Raw genomic sequence first — 18719 nt, 5'->3', positions numbered from 1 at the left:
GATGAATCTATCCTTCAAAGAGTGCATGTGCTCCTGTGTGTATGTGTAATAGTTGATGAGTCCCCCCCCTCCCCCGTGTAACAAGGCTGAGCCATAATGGTTTCATAATAGTAATGATGAGTTATAAGTAGTAGAATTGTTATAGCCCTTCAATCCAATATCAGCCATCAGTGGCTTTTAGCAGTACCACTGCTTCAAACTCAAAAAAACAAATATGTGTAATGATCAAGAACACTACTGCGAAAAAGCACTCTAGCAAGTAAAAAAAATCAATAACAGCTGTTCGCTTCCAGCTTCCATGTTTGTGGTTTGACAAATTAAAATGACCGCATGCTGAACAACCACTTTTAATCTCAATCATCACAACATTATTGACCACTCACTAACAGGCACCAACTGCTTCGAGTGGAGTTAATCAGCTTGATGTTGCTATTTATGTAGTTATTCCATTTCTGCCATAGTGATTCAAAAAATAAGAACTGTTTTAGGCACTAGGAGGAAGCAGGAGCCAAAACAGAACCTACTAACTGGAAAGCTCTACACTGGCCCACATCACTTTCATATCATATTATGTCATTAAGGATGCATCGATACTGATTTTGGTATCAGATATAGGTCCTATACCATGCTTGTTTACGCATACTCTTAAAAATGCTGTGATACCAACATCTGATCATCAACCATGTGACATTATGTGGCTTTTGCCTAGTGTACATTGTCGCAATAATAACAGGAAATGACAAACATAACGAACAAAGTAAAGCAGACTGTGCTGTAAGAGCTACTACAGCATTTTCCTATAATACAAGTAACCTGAAAAAAAAATCATTTAAACAGTAAAAGAGTGTGAGAGTGGCCAGCCTGAGTGCACAGAGCAGTATCAGTGGGCGTGTTCATTAAAAATGAGCGCAAGGTGCCATGAATTGTGTGTACGCAAATAAGCATGGAGCAGTGAAGTGAGCATGTAGAGAAACTGTCGCACGAGACAGAGAGAGCACTTCACTTCTGTGAGCACTGAGCACTGCGAGATATGCGTGAGATATGCGTGCTTCCTTACACTCTACACATCACTTGTATGCGATTTATTCATGGTCAGTTTTTAATGCTCACTGATACTACTCTGCACGCTCAGTTCGACCGCCCTTACACTCTCTATTAAAGATACTAAACGCCATAAAGTCTTAAACATAAAACTGGCAGAAACCAACACAAACAGAGCTAAATAAAATGTTCCATGACAACCCTGACTGTTTAATGCTAAGTACGTTACTCATTTCAGTATCAGTATCGGTATCAGTGAGTACCAAAAACAGACTTGGTCTGAAAAAATGGGATTTATGCATCCTTAGTGGTGATATAACAACTAGATGGATTGAGAAAGAAAGAGAATGAGGGAGAGAATGAGAGAGATAACAAGAGCGAATGACAGAGCAGGGACCTTAATCAATACTTTCGCTCCATCACACCGTCTCCTCCTCTTTTTATAGACGTCATATGACACCATGCAGTGAAGTGAGCACACCCACAGAGAGCCAGACAAAAAGACCGATCATGTAACGAGGAATGTGAAGTTTAGGAATTCACATGTACACCATCACAATTCCTTTACCTCTGCTGCTCATGACACAGAACATATCTATATCTTTGACAATACAGATTCGCAGCTATAATGGGATAAAATTCTCTTCACTGTTTACACATATTATACAATCACCCTCATGCATTTTTATATTTTCTACACTTCAATATATCATGAAGCCTAGTTTGGACAGCATCACAAGGGTCCAAATTCTCATAGCCCCAAAGATGCCCCTCTGTTTATGGTCATTGCTCCATTCATTTCATTTTATCTGACAAGAGCGAAGAACTGGCCTCCTGGCTACAACATGACCTCCAGAAAAGACATTTTTATGAGACGTTTTGTCAGCTTTCCATTCTCACCAGTGTCCAGAAATGTGGACTAAAATATCCTGAATGGAAAAAAAATTATCGATTCCAAAGAAAATGCCTTTTCCTGCTGGCCAAGGCAAACAAAGGAATGCATAAAAACCCCACTGAGCGATCGTTATTGACACGTCTAAAAATAGCGCCTTCCCTTTTATTCTCGTTATTTATTTATTTCCCTGTGTGTTCTCTCTCTGTCTCTCTCTCTCTCTCTCTCTCTCATCTCAACCCCTACTCCATACACACACTTCCAAAATTTAGCATTCAGTTGCCTGGCAACGCCGGCCTCAAAGGCTACTCGCCTGAACACGGGGGCCGCCGTCTCGTTCTTTTTTAAGGCACAGCAAACCAGTGAGAGGGAGGAAGCATAAGGAGGAAAAAAAAGACAGAAAAAGGGAGTAAAGTCGGATCAACCTCTTCCTCCTGCAGTCTTTCCAGGCTGGATTCCTTGGTGGCAGAAGAGCTAGTTTGAACACAGGCTAATTGCATAATCATCACAAGTGTTCATGGCCACTAGGGAACTGAAAGAGTCTCATTTCATATGTATAAAACGGCTCTGCAGCTGAAAAACCTCATTTGAGTTTAGTGGTCTCTTTTTGTCAGGCTGTAATTGACCTTCTGGACGTGTAATAACACTGGAAGAGCTTCATTTGGAGTGTCATTTACACTGAGCTCAAGAGAGTGTGATTGGAGCTGTTTTTTTTTTAAACTAGGGGTTTAGCTGGTCTCTCAATAAAAAGCTCTGCTTGACTCTATGGAGGCAGTGCTGATCCAGACCTGAACCCAGCATGGAAGAGCGGCTCGACTCATCTGGCAATCAGGAATCTGTGACTAAGGCACTATAAGTACACTCTGTTCCCGTCACTCATGGCTGCATCTGGACTTGCTTCTTGCGCACTGCTGTGGGCAAAGTGAGACCCCCACTGATCAATCACTGACATCCAAACGCTAATCAAACCATAGTGAAGCAACTCACATAACCTATGCTATATACTAGGGATGTAACTGAATACCAATACATTATTCAGACTGAACAGATAATGTGTTATAAATGAAATACAAACATGAATAGGAGGTGCACTATTTTTTATTTTATTTTTTTTTTCTCTTCTTTTTTTTTTTTTAGAAAGCTTGCCGGATTGGTTAACAGGGCCCACAGAACGCAACCATGCTGTACAATGAATTTACAGTGTTTATTTATTGCACGCTGACAGTGCTGGAGGTTTTTTTCTCCCCAATTCAGTCATTTTCAAGCCAGCTCTACCCTATCAAAGACCGGGGAGAGTGAAGACTAACATGTGCTTCCTCCCAGACACGTGAAGCCAACCAACCCCATCTTTTCAAACTGCTGCTCCTGCTGCATCACAAGGCAGCGTAACACACTCAGAGGAAAGTGCTATCTACCCTCTTCTGCATATATGAGCTCACAGATGCCCATAAGTGGCTAGTGTTGCTATGATTGACAGGGGAGAGAGAGTATGACCTTCCTACCCATAGAGCATGACCAGTTTTGCTCCTGGCCATTGTCAGGATTCGAACCAGCAACAATCTCCCAACAATGAGGCAAACGCTTTTCTGTTGGACCACCAGTGGTAGGGTTTATATTTATTAAAAAAAAAAACTTGTCGTTTAGGTAACACCCACTTTTAAATCTGAATACAGATACTTGGAGCACTAAACAGATACACATACAGATAGTGTCACATACTCTTCAGACAGCATCTAGGATAAGACCAGTCATTTGCACCTTCATTCCCCTTTGTATTACATCTTGGTTTTTAATTTATTTGCATTATTGCACTATATGAGTGTGAAGTTGTCACCACACAGACCACAAACTAACATTTGTCTCTTTCAGGTTATGAATCCTTGCAGATTCGCCTTGCAGGTGCTTTGTATCTCTTTATTGTAAGGAGGAAGTGTAATAAAAGGAAGCGTAAATGGAAATGTCATGATTAATAATAATAATAATAATAATACAAGTTTGCCCACAATTATTACAGGTCTCACACCAGGACTGTTTCTATATTTACTAATATAATCTGTGAACACCCTTATGAGCACACATTGTAATAAGCACTTATTGTAACACCATGAGCAGTTATTTACATGAACCAATAATCTTAGGTAAGCTAATGTAGTAGCAAGCGGCGCTCCTGGGAGCTGAAAGCTATCTCAGGGCTAATGACTTGAGTGAGGCTGAGTGAGATGTTGCTGTTTGCATGAACACATTCTGCTGTGAATGTAATCTACAGTGTACCACCATCCAGCTAATCACTGCAGCTTCTGTAGCAGATCCTCTGTCATGGCTTTATCCAATCGCATGCATTTATGTACATTATTTAGAACAAACCAGAGAAATGTTACAGCTTTAGAGAAATTCAGTCACAAAAGGATGAATTTTACAGACATTTGTAGATTTTTAAATTTCATTTATCATTATTATCATGATTTTTTTTTATTTCTTTTAGATTATTATCTTATGTACCCTTTCTGATCTGATTAGTGAAGTGATAAAAAAAAAGAAAAGCCATCGATGGAAACAGAATGTTTAAAGAAGAATGGACAGTATGTATTTATTTTCCCCTGGTGTGTCTCATCTCTTCAGACCCTGTGGCATTACTCAAAAAGTGCTAATGTGAAGCACTATTATGAAACAAAATAAAAGTACTTTGAATTAACCTACTCACAAAATTCAGTTCTGATGACAAATAAAATAAACCAACTCAAAGTTCAACAGGAAAAGTATATCAGAGTGCTGCTCCAATCTCTTACAGCCCAAGAGCAGGCAAATGAATGCTCATTAAGATTAGTCTGGGTTTTAGCAAAACATAACATGCTATTTCATGATGCAGAAATGGAAAAGGAATATCTGGGAGAAGTTCCTGGATGGGAAATCAAATCCCACTGTCAGATACCAATGTTAATAATATTAACTTCCAATATTTTAAATAATTTAATTACGTTTTTTAAAAACATTTTTTCTAGAAATATTTTCCATGCTATTTTTCTAATGAAGAATAACCCTACAATTTCTCATTTGTTTTTAAAGGTATGTTCAAAATAAAACAGCTGTTAGATATATTTTATGTCTTATTATATTTCATTAACAGTCATAAACTAATCATTAATCATTAAGTTAATTGTTGTTGCAATTCAGTCATGTTAGATGTTCATCCAGACCTTTATATGAACGAAGGAATTTTATGTAATGTAATTTTTATTTGAATACCCCTGCTCCAAACGGTCCTTTATTTTGTCCCCAGGGGAACCATTACAGAGTCTGTAGCCTGGGATGAACGCTTTCAAAAAAATTCCAAGGAGAAGCCCTTTAAAACATTTTCCACCTGATGCAACAAACATTTTACAAGGAAACTTAGTCAAAGGCTAATGGAGAATTACATAAGCCTAAAAGTCTATGATTCAAAACTACACTCTTGGAAATACAGATTAAATCTACAAGGGTTCTTCAGGTTATCTCTCCTGGGAAACCCTTAAAAGCTATTTTTCAGAACTGTCTACCCAGACCAAACCCAAAGGACAACACCTTTATAAGTTGAATTATCCAAAGGAAAAAAAATTCTAATAATGTAGGACCTTAAAATTGGTCTTTTGTGTGTAACTCTTGTGGAAGCCTTAAAAGTTGAACCCTACAAGAGAATTTGCTCTTTCAGAGAGTGCTCCAATTAGAACCACAGCTGAAGCTTAAAGTACCCATGAGATGGCTTGAGAGCCATGATCTGATTCTGTATCTTGATTTTTAAACAGGAAGTCAGGCTGGGAACATATTGAAGAGCTTGCAGGATTTCTCACTGTCATTTAGTACAATTTGATTTTGTCATGTTCGCAGAGGTTTACAACCATCGTGCGTTGGACTGGTAGTGAGCTGTGGGTCATTTGTCACTGGTTTGTTACAGCAGATTTTTCCCTCTCCCTCTCTCTCTCTCCCACCGTGAGCCTCATGAGGCAACGAGGGCACTGGGCTTCCCACGGGGGAAAGAAAAAAAGTCTGCCGTTTAACAAGAGGCAGTGAAATAAAAGTATTGAGAAATGAGCTTTCTGGATAACTTTCTCTCTCTCTCTCTCTCTCTCACACACACACACACTCACAGACACAAACACACACACACACACACACACTAATAAACCTCCAAACGTTGTTTCCTCATCATGCTATACAAACATATTAGCTGTATATTAACTGCACTTCACAGCACATAGACCATTACAGTTAGTACAGCTTGTCATGTTTTTGGAGCGAGATCAAATATGTTCAAGCTGCGCTCAAAGTTTTGTAGGGAGAATAAGTACAAGCATTTTTTCAAACACACAAGGGTTTCTTTGGAAGGGGAATTCATTTTCAAGAAGCTGCATGACTACAATTACACAAACCACCTTTGAGCATTTGATTGGACGCAAAATGGACAAGAATAGTATGAGTCATCGATTTGTTTAAAATAAGAATGTCTATGAAACATTGTGCCCACAATCCCAAAAGACAAGTATAAAAAGCTCTACAACACCTTTTTTTGATTTCATGGGCACTTTAAGAACACTTAACAATTACAAAGTGTCTCCAAAGAACTTACCAAGTGGATTATAGCTGCCATGTGCTCCATTAAGAAACCTTCGTGACTCTGAAGAACCATTATTACGTCCAATCTTTCTAAAAGAATATATATACCGTATATACTATATGTGTACATATATGTGTGGTTTGTGTATGTTTCATGAGTTCATCTCATGGCCTCACAGTTTGTTCGAATTTTTTTTTCTTACACAGTGAACCTCTTCTGTTTACTCTCATCCATCATTCTGTTTACTCTCTCATCTCGTTCACTGCACATTTTTGGCAAGCTCTTGCAGCCACTCCAGAACATTTTCGCTTTTAGAGAAGCCAACTTTACCTTTTGGTGGTTATAAGTTTGGAGAACCACGCAAATACTGTTTGCCTCCACTGTTTGCTGGCATACACACAGCTGCAGCCACACTGTATTACACAGACACGGCACGAACGGTATGATAATTGTATAACCGAACATGGTGTGTGCTTACAGTTTACAGTTTTAGAGGCGACTTTAAAATAAACAAGTATTAAATTATTTGTCTGGGGTCATCTTCATACCAGAACCTTTCCAAACACCATTTCTTTACCTGTCAACTGTCAGACCTGGTCTTCGTAGTCTAATTATAAATAGCATAGATGACTATCTTACCTGCTCGAGGAGGTTCTAGAGTGTGGTTCTCGATTCTGTCTTGCATCAGTTTGCGTCCAATCCAGTCATGGCCGACGTCTTCAGCCGGGTCTGAGCTTGAAGGTTCTGTCACTGTAAGACAATAGGAGAGGAGAGAGTGGATCTATTTACATGGTCAAACTTTGACATTTTCTAATATATATTGTTTTGACAGCTTGTATCTGATCACAAACTGAACTGATTAGGCTTACATCCATTTCTCTATGGAATGTACTCAAAAATGTGATCAAACAGTAAGTAAATCACACTTAGCTAGCAAAGTTTTAGACTTCTTTAGTCTGACAACAGCATTTACCACAGTGTATGCTTTTTTTTTTTCCCACAATTTGGTCACCTGCCAATTCCCACCTACCACCCAACTCTCCCTTATCATACGACAGCTACCAATCAGAGAGAGTCAAGCCTAACATGTGCTTGCGGTTTTCCGAGACACATGAAGCCAACCAAACACATCTTTTCAAACTTCTGTTCATGCTGTATCACACGGCAGCATTATATACTTGGAGGAAAGCACAATCTGCCCTCTTCCGCATACTTGAGCTCACAGAAAGCCATGACTGGCTAGTGTCAATCTGCTTGACATGGGAAAAGAGAGAGTATGCCATCCTTCCTACCCAGATAGCATAAGTACCCTTAGCTCCTGGGTAACTGTGGTATCATTGAGATTCGAACTCATGGTTTCCCAACAATAGGTAGAATGTGTGTCTCATTTATGTTATTTCCAGCTACAGCAATTTCCGAAAGGCTTTCACAGACCACCAAAAATATAACATTATTACAAGAATTCAAGAAATAAACAATCACTGATCACAATGATGATTCATTATTTTGTACTGCAAAAAAAAAAAACATTAAAATGTCTTTAAGGCCTGACAGCAGAAGAATGAACAGAGATTCCTAATATGAGACAAAAAAAAACATTTACACACTGCACTATAAACCCAGTCACATTTCACACAGCACACACACAGACAAGCTTTATTTTTGCTCTGTGAAAACATGAGTGGGCTCGCTTGGAAGCGCTTTTGACTACAAGTAGTATTTTCATCGACCCTCTGACTGATTTGACTCATCAGGTGAAGAGGAACAAAATGAACAAGGCAAATATTGGAGGCTTGCAGTGGGTGGGAGTCACTCTAGTCACTATTTATTTTTCACTGATTCACATTGGCACTCTGAATCACTGCGAGATTAATTACGACAATTGGCTGTGGAGTTAAATCCATGAGTAATCACATGCTAATGCAAAGACTGTTAAACATTATGACAAGTTGATTTGATGGGTCACTTCTGTGGTGAGTCATTATTTCTGAAGAAAAAAACAAACGGGAAATTATGCTTTCTGAAAAAGCTTTCTTTAGCTTACAGCAATATGCAAATTAACACATAAAATTAATGAGATGAAAATAAGAACACTTGGTGAAACAAATTTTTCATATATTGGGCTATTTGGATTTGCCTAGCTCTCAAAAATGTGTTTATAAACTGAGCTCAAATATTCATTTACCAGGAAAATTAAAAAAAAAAAAATCAGCTGATGCTGCACCAACTAATATTCTCTTTTCTACACTTGTAGCACTAAATCCACAAATGGCATTGTGGGTAAACCGTTAACATGAATAAAACAAGACCAATATGTCAACAAAAGAAGTTTAAACTTAAAAAGTCAATTCAGAATTTCATTTCAACATAAAACTTAGATGCCAATGAAGATCACTGCTAATTACAAATGTTGTTGTGCGAGTGGTTCAGGGTGGTTTTCCCCATTAATGACATTTAGTAGTGTGAACAAACTCCTGGTCCTTCAAGCCTTTGAAGCTCAGATAGCAGCTATGAGTCTCTTTCCAATAACGTGCCTTTGGCTTCAGTGAAGCCTTGTTCCTCCAATTTTAGGAGCGGCATATTTTTATTCTCATCAGCAGCCAATCTTTTGGATGAAACCCAAGATTAATATTTCTCCAACTTCGAATCATAGACCATGCTTGAGTGAGTCCTTCAAGTAAATTATTTGTGTAATTAGGTTGACCTGGTCAATACATCATAGCAGGATTGAGATAAAGACAGCACAACTGCATATACAAAAGTCATTTCGGTTCCTTCTGCAAACATTCATACACAGTGCCTTCGCTCAAATGAATCTCTGAGTGGCCAAAAACATCTCTTATCTTTCTCTCTTTACAGGACATGCTTTATCTGGACCCTCCATTTTGCCAAGCTATATATGGAGAAAATCAACAGTGCCGTCCCTACATCGCCACACAGACAGTAAAAATGAAACATGGTTCTAGTGCCACACACAGAGACGAGCACATTTGTGGCAAGGTGGGTATATTTACCCGCTAAGTGATACACATAATCATGCGGAGACAGAAGAGGGGAGTCGCAGACAGAGACACGGCGAGAGAAAGAGAAAGGGAGGAGGCATGGATGGGAACAGACTGTTCTCTTATCCAGATCTGTTTAATGATCATCAGGTAGCAGCCAGAGGTTGTTCTTTTTTGTTTCCTTTTACAGTTCCATGATTCATCTATGGTTCAGGAGAACATGGTAGTGGTCACTCTTGGCCAAGAATGGTGCGCTGCCGTGTCTTTCATGCTGCAGGCATGAAGAGAACGTGGCCCTGATCCATATGCAAGTCAAATGAGCCCCATCAACATCAGCGTGCGGCAGACATCACACGCATAATAAACACGCTTTTAAAAGGTTCTTCAGGAGGGGCGGGGGTGGTTCTGTGGATGATTAATGATTCTATGAGACACCGTTAACAGTGAAACTCCAAATTCGAAGAAAGATCCTTTGTATCTTATTAATGTCACTGTGGCTTGAAAAGGTTCCAGTTTTCTGTGTTCTATTCTGTTTGATTTAAGCACTGGGAACCAATTTGTTTCCTCATTGGTTCTTTAGTACACATATTTGGTACTTGTTCATGGAGTTATTTTGTGCACACTTACAATATCTCCTTCAGGCTTTCATCAGAACAGGGCTGTCAAACTGAATTTCTTCTTGAGCCATACTAAGACTACGATTTTTCATTAACAAAGAAAAATGTAAAATCATTGTTACGTTTTCTGTATGGAGACTTTTATTTAACATTTATGGATTTCTTGGTAACATGACAAGCAGCATTGTTTTTTTTTTAAAATTAACTTTAAGAGAGACAAAAAGCAAGGATGATGAGGGAACGACTGTTTATAGCTGTTAAAATGTAAGTGACCAACTTGTCTCGGCCATTCTAAAACATTAAATGATGTAACTATGTTGTTTCTCTTTTGGCTGCTCCCCGTTTGGGGTCGCCACAGCGGATCATTGGTCCGCGTATTTGATTTGGCACAGTTTTACCCCAGATGCCCTTCCTGACACAACCCTCCCCAATTTTATCCAGGCTTGGGACCGGCACTCAGAGCGCACTGTTGCATGCAACCCCAGTGGCTGGGGCTGGTTCCCTGGCCGCGAATCGAACCCAGGCTGCAGATGTGAGAGCACTGTGGCCTAACCACTAGTTCTCCAGAGACACCATTAACTGACGTAACTATAAACGGTTAAAATTATTTTATGCCATTCATTAATGCATTAAAAATTGTAATTATTCATAAATTGCTGTGGTATACAAAGAATAAAACATTTCAGGATGCGCTATAATTGGAAAATAATCAACTTTTGTGGGGAAACAGTAACTCTGCTCCGTGTCTCGCTGTGTTACACCACCCTGTCACTGATGTCCATCTACTCTCTAATCAGATTATGATCATGAGTGGGTTTACCATATTTGTTTTGTTTCATAATGACAAAAAATGTATTCATTCCTACCACAGCTTTTTTTTTTTACTGTAGCAGTAAAGAGGAAAATATACATAGACAGACAAATTGGAGACACGTGCATGTGCAGTGTGGATTGGTCATATATTTGTGATGTGTTTACGCAACACATCTGGTATGAACTGTAGGCAATACAGCTGCAGAGTGAAAATGTTGGATAGCACTCAACTCCACGCAGATTCAATATATATTTTTGAAAGTTTATGCGAGCTGAAGGAAATGAGGCAGTGGGTCATTTCTGGTCTCTGGGCCTTAAATTTGACACCTGTACATCAGAGGATAATAGGTACCACTGGAATTGTGTAACTTTTAAAATTTGAAGATTTTTCCAATTCTGTCCAAGACAGAGTTTTGTCCTATTTTTCTCAGGGTAGAGGATGAATCAGAGCTGATCTCAGGTCAGCATCAAAGGCCAGGTCTATCCAAAACTCAGGAGTAAACAAATCAGTTGCCTGGACACCTGGGACAAGAAGGTTAAGTGTACATCTATATATATTTGTTTATTCATAGTTGTCTGGTGGACAAGTAGGCTAGTGGTCACAATTGTTTCATCTCCTATTCAATAAGAGAAAGAAAAAGCCCTACTCACTATTGTCACTATCGACTTTCACAAAAGTTTTATATTTTGTACGTGTTGAGGTGTAACGCGATGTCACTGTCTATCTGTTTAGCGCTCCAAATATTTGTATCTGTGTCTGTATTCAGATTTAAACTCAAAGGGGGCGTGGTCTAAGCCGGAAGTGTTTTGTTGTTGTCGCTGTTCTTCTTCTTATTATTATTATTATCATTATTAAATACACACTCTACCGCTTAGCCCCTGGAAAGACTGGAAAACACTGGAGAAAAAAACCCAGTGGTAGAAACGCCAGCACTGTCAGCATGTCATAAATAATCGCTGTAAATGCATCAGACAGCATGGTCACATGACAGTAAAGACTTCCCATTTTTGTAAACAATGAATAGTACGCCTCCTATTTGTACCTGTATTTGTATCCAAATAATAAACTGTATTTGTCTCTGGTTATATACCTAGTATGTATGTTTAAACAAAATACACTTCACAGTGAAACACATCTCAATGCTGAATTTATAGCACCAAATATTCGCTTTGAATTTCACCTCCTGCTGCACCACACACATCATCTTTTACTAGTCGGATTAATTAGCATGCATGGTTGATAGATGACCTTTTCACAATCAGGAACACGCAAATAAGTGAAAACACTGAAAAGACCAAGCAAAATAAAGTGCAGCACAAAGACGTCCTATAATTCTCCTGCTAGCATGACACGCAGTCGCCTCGCAGTTGAACATATCAAAAGAGTAAATAAAGATGCTAGCCAGACTTGCATAATATCTATAATATTTTGTTTAAAAAAAGCTACCATTTTTAGTCTAGGAAATTTTCCAGGCAACCAAAACATGGGCAGCACATTAGAGCTTTCAATGGCAAGTGGGCTAGTTAATAGACTTATAATTTGTCCACCCTGAATTGATACACTTAAAATCAAGTACTGGTGAGGTTCTCAATTAAGAGGCCAAACACAGGTTTGAAGAACAGGTCAAAATCCAAAAAGGTCAAATAAGGCATGAATGCATAACAATCAGTTGTCCATTTTGTGCAGATTGTCCAAGCTACAGCAATATTTCATGAGATCCATAAACCTAAGAATTCTCATAACACAATATATTGCTGTCACCATGAGACATGTCAAGATTAAACAGGTGGACTTACTAGAAGGTGGACTTACTGTCTATACCAAAACGCTCATTTGAGGAAGCAGTAAGGCAGCAATGTACATCTTCAACATGTTTTCTTTATTCTAACCTTATAGAAAATGAGGAATGAGGAATGGTGCTAGATGTCACTAGTGCTAATTGAGTGTCTTAAAAAGGATGCTGTAACTGGATTTATTAAGCACTTACTATACCAGACCTATATATTCTTAATCTTTTTATCTTGACAATCATGCAATCTCAGTAAAAACTGAAATATAGGATTTTCAGTGGGTCATGTTGCATGCTGCAGAGCAGCCACAACTCTTTCATCTGAATTATATAACACTTATATAACCTGCATGCCCTGCTTCCCTTCTTTGATTTTTTTTTTTTATTCCCAGCTCCAATCAAAAGGATAAGCTGATCACCTGTGGCTTTATTGTGGAGCTTGCTTTGTAGGTTCCCTAATTAACAAGTACTGATCATGGACAGGCCTCCATGCAGGTGCTAGGAGAACACAGATCTGCTCTCCAGAGTCAACACACTCACCCCTAATCCCTTCTACACGATTTTCTGATTTTAGATTTTTATGTATTTCATTGCCTTTTTACTCATGAAACACTCGCAGCAGTGTTTAAGGCCAAGAAGCACAGGCAAAAATACAGATTCTTCTTTCAGTTGCTATTTTCACTTTTTCAGACTTTTTAATACTTTCACCTTAAGTAAAAAGACATTACTGATACATATAAATACGTTTTTCATAGCTTTATTCCTACCATTATTTAATACCATTAATTTTAATAAGCATACAGTTCATTGTACTTTTATTTTTTGTGTATACCTCCAGGTTGGTTTTTAATCTCTCCAGTTTGAATCATGGAGAAATTATGACTTAAACCATGTTATGTATGTATTAAATGATTTAATGACTCATTGTAAAGAATTCACCTTCTTCTCAGACTTCTTCAAAAACTATGAAAAATGTGCACTTGTTATAGATGAGAATATTGTTTTAGATAACTTTTATATGCTAAGTGTGATTTATACAGTGACATTCTGCAGTAAGTTTTCTGTACAGGTAATTATAGCCTATAGGCTTCTTAGTTATGATAAAGCAGCCATGTGCTTCAGAGAATTAAGCTGTAACAGCTGTGAGATTTTCTTGCTTACTGCTTAATGTAATGTACCAAAAATGTTTTGCCTAGATACTTATGGGTTTCTGTACACAATAACTGAATATGTGATGAAAGAAGCAAGCTTGAGGCAGCTTTAACAAGAAATGGGACAAGCTGTAATTGTTTTTTCTTGACTCAGCTGGAGAAACATAATCTAGTCTTTTCTATTTCAAGCAAAGGATGTTATTTTTTAAATGAAAAAAAAAAACATTATTATTGAGTCACCCAAACATCATCACAGCCCAACTTTAGGAAAGAAAGAAGTCCAACTACATGGTGACTGGCAGGAGCCAGAAGCCAATTGGGAAAGAGAGAAAGTGTCAGAGTGTAAATCAAAAACAAGCGTGAGAAAGTGAAAGTATCTGTAAGATGAAAAGGACTGATAGAGTTTTACCATTTTTTGGAGAACTGCTAAGGCATATTTGTTCTCTTTTTTTGTGGGTAGCCAGTGAATGATAGCTGAGAGTCAGCAGATTTATCCACATTGTGGAGAAGTTGCTCAATCTGCTTAATCTGTGTTTTTATCCTGTGCATGCTAACACTGGTTCCTACCAGACTTTTTTTTGACAGCCCGAAGAACAAAATACACAGATTAGATAACAAAATGCACTATAACTATTCTACAGTAGATTTTAGCTAGGTAGCTCAAGCTAACAGGCAACTGCATCAGCCGTAGAGATGCACAGAACCACAGGGAACACCCCTGCGTTCATTCAGTCTGTGGTCTGGTGCACAAAGCATCCTGTGAGATTACAGTGGAACAATTCTTTATCCATCAGCCACAGCTTATTCTGTATCTAGGTGATTAGTTTGTTCAGCTACACCACAGCTTTGGCGATGCATGGGCACTGCTGCTTGAATAGGCAGTCACAGTAATTGCTAACCAGTTGATGGTAGCTAAAACACAAGCTCTTGCACTTAATTCTGGTACTCTGGGTATCTCTGATAGCCACACTGATGTGCACAATAAACTTATTTTATTTTCATATCACTTCTGTAACACTGAGCAATAGCGAGTTTCGAATGCTTGAGCCGCATCAGAAACAGCACACTATCAGATTAAAACACTACGCCATCGGAGGCTTTATATTTAGGCATACTATTGTATGTAGTGTGCATTGTGTGGTTTAGGACCAAGCCTCGAAATCACACATAGCCATGAGATTAATCTGCAGGTTGGATAAGGACCAGCACAGCTTTCTGTTATGAAATGTTTTTCCACCAGTAGCTTGACATTGCATTTTTCTAACAGAAAGGGAAGTTCCAAAATTTCAGACCCTGTAGCTGGAAAAAAATATGGTTTGTGTACATTTTACATTCTTAGATTTTTTAATTCTTAGATATAATCTTACACAAGCATCAGAAAGCATGAAATTATATTTCGATATACGGTTACACGAAAGTCTGACCACTGTATGCATATCATCCATGACCTGTAAACAGGTCAAGCTTCATTCAAGCCAGTTAGGGTGTGGTACCTGGACTTAATTGGTACTAATCACCATTTCTGGCCAAGGAACAGGGTTGTGACGTTGATATAGTCTGTTTGCCCTCAAGTGTAGTTTAATGAGGCATGGTCTGGCGGGAAAATGAGAAGGTCACGCGAGGATAAAGGCGCCAAAGCCGGCGGGCAAGATGCTGGAGGTGTAACACTGATGGAGATGCTAAAACATCCCATAATGTACAGGTATGGAAATAATGTCTGATCAAAATTAAAGGTATTGTTTATACCTCTGGTACACTGAAGGATTATAGTCTATTAATCAGCCTTATTATGTTGTTAATTCATTCTCACTAAATAGACTAGACAAGCTGCGCTAAATAAATAAATAAATAAATAAATAAATAAATAAATTCCAACAGGCTGGGAAAGCAAAGTAGGCTAAAACCAAAAGCTTCACAAACCCTTTAGTGGTCGAAACAACAATGAATTCATGTTATATCACAAAAAAAAAAAAAAATAAAATATATCATTAAGGTGAGGTGTGCGCGTGCGGCTGGAGTTGAAGCGCTCGCGCGTACCTGTCAGGTGTTGGAGGCGCGCGAGGCACGCGAGCGCGAGCAGCCCGAAACCGCCGCAGCAGAGGCGCGCGAAGGGCCGCCGCCTCCCGCTCCGCGTCACCGGCTTCATCGCCTTTTCTCTTCCCCCCGCTTCAGAACATTATTATTCACCGTCCTGAGGTCCCGTGGCCGCGCTTCCTCTCCGACTGACTTGGAAAACTTTTGAGGTCGCCGCTCCTACGCTCCGTTTGCCTTCAATTCGAAGTTGTTTGGATGCATCTTCAGCGCGCGCCTAAACGCTAACGGTTCCGCGGCGGCCGTTTCGAAGCGCGCGAGCGACTCGACGTACGGGAGTTCAGGATTTACTCACATGCCTCACGGCTGGGAAACGTCTCCCTCTCTGTTTCTCTCTCACACACTCACACACACACACACACACACGCACTCTCTCTCACACACTCTCTCTCTCTCTCACTCAGACACACACACACACACACACACACACCACTCCCACTCAGCGCTCGCGCCAGTGGTCGTGGTCTAGTGTTGCAATCAGCACATGAGAAGAGCCACTAGAGGGCGACAAACTGCACGTTTTACGCCAAAGCTGTTCTCAGATCAGCCCTTCTTCCCCTCCACCGTGTTGAACATTCACTCTGGGGGCTTCAGTATTCAGTCTGGAGTGACAGAGATAAATTGTATATGAATTAAAGGTGAATAAACAATACCCTGTGCAGTTTTAAACCAAAATGTCCCTCAAATCACTTCCACCTAAGCAAACACTGAGATAAACTGTAGTCAAATTATTCAGTTAATTCTTTCATTCATCCTCGGTAACCACTGGTCACGGTTCCTGTGGATTCGGACCCTTTCCCAGGAGCGCTGTGCACAAAGCGGGAATACATCCTGGATAGGATGCCAATCCATCACAGGGCACCATGCACACACACTTTCACACGTTCATTCTCACAGAGGTCAGTTTACCTACCAGCATGTTTTTGGGAGGTAAAAGGAAACCTGAGAACCCAGAGGAAACCCACATGAACCTCTGCACAGACAGTAACCCGAGCTTAGGATCGAACCACTGATCTGTTGCTGTGAGGCAACAACGCTGCCTGCTGCACCACAATGCCACCCCTGTTGTGGTTTTTTTTATTATTATTTATTTTATTTTTTTTTATATTAAGATGGTAAAATATTTTCTTGATAAGATTTACTGCAGTTTAATAAAAATCACCTGCAATTAAACAATTTAATGTGTCAAAAGGCAACACGAAATGGTAATTATAATGCATTTTTTAACATAAAGTGACATTTTAAAGGAAAACTGTATATTTAGGCATGAAATAATGTATAAAATATGGTTTAATCATTAGAGCTGGATTGCACTGTTAAAAAAAATTATATAACTGGTTGATGGCAATGCATTTGGATGGAAAAATTACAAAAAAAAAAGCAACAAATTTTCTATTTTAAGTGACTGATACTGATGACTTGTGTAGAATATAACCAGAAACATGAATTGACAAGGTGAAGAAGATCAGGTTTGATTTCAGGTTGTCTTTATTTCATCGCTGTATGGGTTTGTTGAACATTTGTATGCAGACTGGATACGCTCTAAAACAGTCACAGCCAGTATTTGGATCATTTTTGCTTCAAGCAGCAGCTTGTGTTTGTGAATTTATGCATCAAAATTGAGGCTTTGAAATGCAAGGGGAATGAATCCAGGGGCAAAATGAAAGGGAACCTGATTCATTTGAATCACTGAGAAATCCTCGCTTCATGTCTCTAAGCATCACTAAAGCATTTTATCTCTCTCTCTCTCTCTCTCTCTCTCTCTCTCTCTCACTCTCCTCTGTTTACAGAACACAGCTGACTCCAAGCCCCTTTCAGCCATATTTCTCTCATCTTGCTTGAAGATACAAGCCAAATAAAGACATAAGCCAGCGTTTTACTGTCATCAGCTGTCCATAGGTGCCATATCCAGAACGATAAAGCGTTCCTCGGGGCACACACTGTTTAGCAAAACTCTCACTCTGAAATACTCCAGCCAGCATGTTTTGATGACCCTCTCGTTTATGGATGGCTCTGTTGAAGGACAAGGTGCCTGTAAAACAACTGCACATGATGCAAGGCTCAGGAAGGTACACAGTGAAAATACACAGATTAGTGATGGATATGAGTAGTCGAGTATTTGTTATGTAACCACCTACAATGCTGATTCACAAAAACAAAGCCAAGGTGCAAAATTTGTCAAAGTACATCACAAATAGATGAAGATTAAAATGTCACACTGTGTCTGTGCACAAGTGGTCATACACTTCACTGCGCACTGTATAGATTCTGCTACACTATAATGCAATATCCCGAGTAGTTAGCATATACGATATAGTGATCTTGGAGGTCATCCGAGATTCAACCTTTAAAGATTACATAGAACTCAGTTAGTGTAGATCAAGCTAAATATAAGCAACAGTAAAGCAATATTGTGGATAAATAATTAAATTGACTATAAAATATTTTTGTTTCTGAAATAATTTGACATTGCATCTTAATTTTTCCTTTAAGTGTAATTTCGTGAACTTTTGTGGTTTATTCAATCTAAATGAATAGTGTAGCACTAGTGCTGATGTTGTGTGTGTGTGGTGGAAGAAGTCTGCAGGCTTGGGTTTTAATTTATTCATTCAGCTGCCTAGTTTTTGACTAGAGAAAATGTACAGTGCATATAACCCTTTCTTATCTGCATTAGTGTGTGTGCATTTAGGTGTGTATGTACATCCCACTGCTGAACCGTGAACATGAAAAGGAA

The 18719-nt window shown here is 39.1% G+C and overlaps 1 protein-coding gene across 1 annotated transcript in view; it reads right to left on the bottom strand.

Moving 5' to 3' along the window:
• The window catches only part of LOC113531397 (sodium/potassium/calcium exchanger 3), a 53114-nt gene extending 36727 nt beyond the window's left edge, over nucleotides 1-16387 (bottom strand). Inside the window, exons 1-2 of the mRNA XM_026922138.3 lie at nucleotides 15932-16387; nucleotides 7161-7271 (exon numbers count right to left, since the gene is read on the bottom strand). Coding sequence (XP_026777939.3) covers nucleotides 7161-7271; nucleotides 15932-16040 — 220 coding nt within the window. The 5' untranslated portion in view covers nucleotides 16041-16387. The remainder of the gene's footprint in view (nucleotides 1-7160; nucleotides 7272-15931) is intronic.
• Between the last annotated feature and the right edge of the window lie 2332 nt (nucleotides 16388-18719).

The sequence above is a fragment of the Pangasianodon hypophthalmus genome, chromosome 27 (genome assembly GCF_027358585.1).
Source record: "Pangasianodon hypophthalmus isolate fPanHyp1 chromosome 27, fPanHyp1.pri, whole genome shotgun sequence".
In the NCBI taxonomy this organism is placed as follows: Eukaryota; Metazoa; Chordata; class Actinopteri; order Siluriformes; family Pangasiidae; genus Pangasianodon; species Pangasianodon hypophthalmus.
This window is presented reverse-complemented; position numbering and strand designations above follow the sequence as displayed.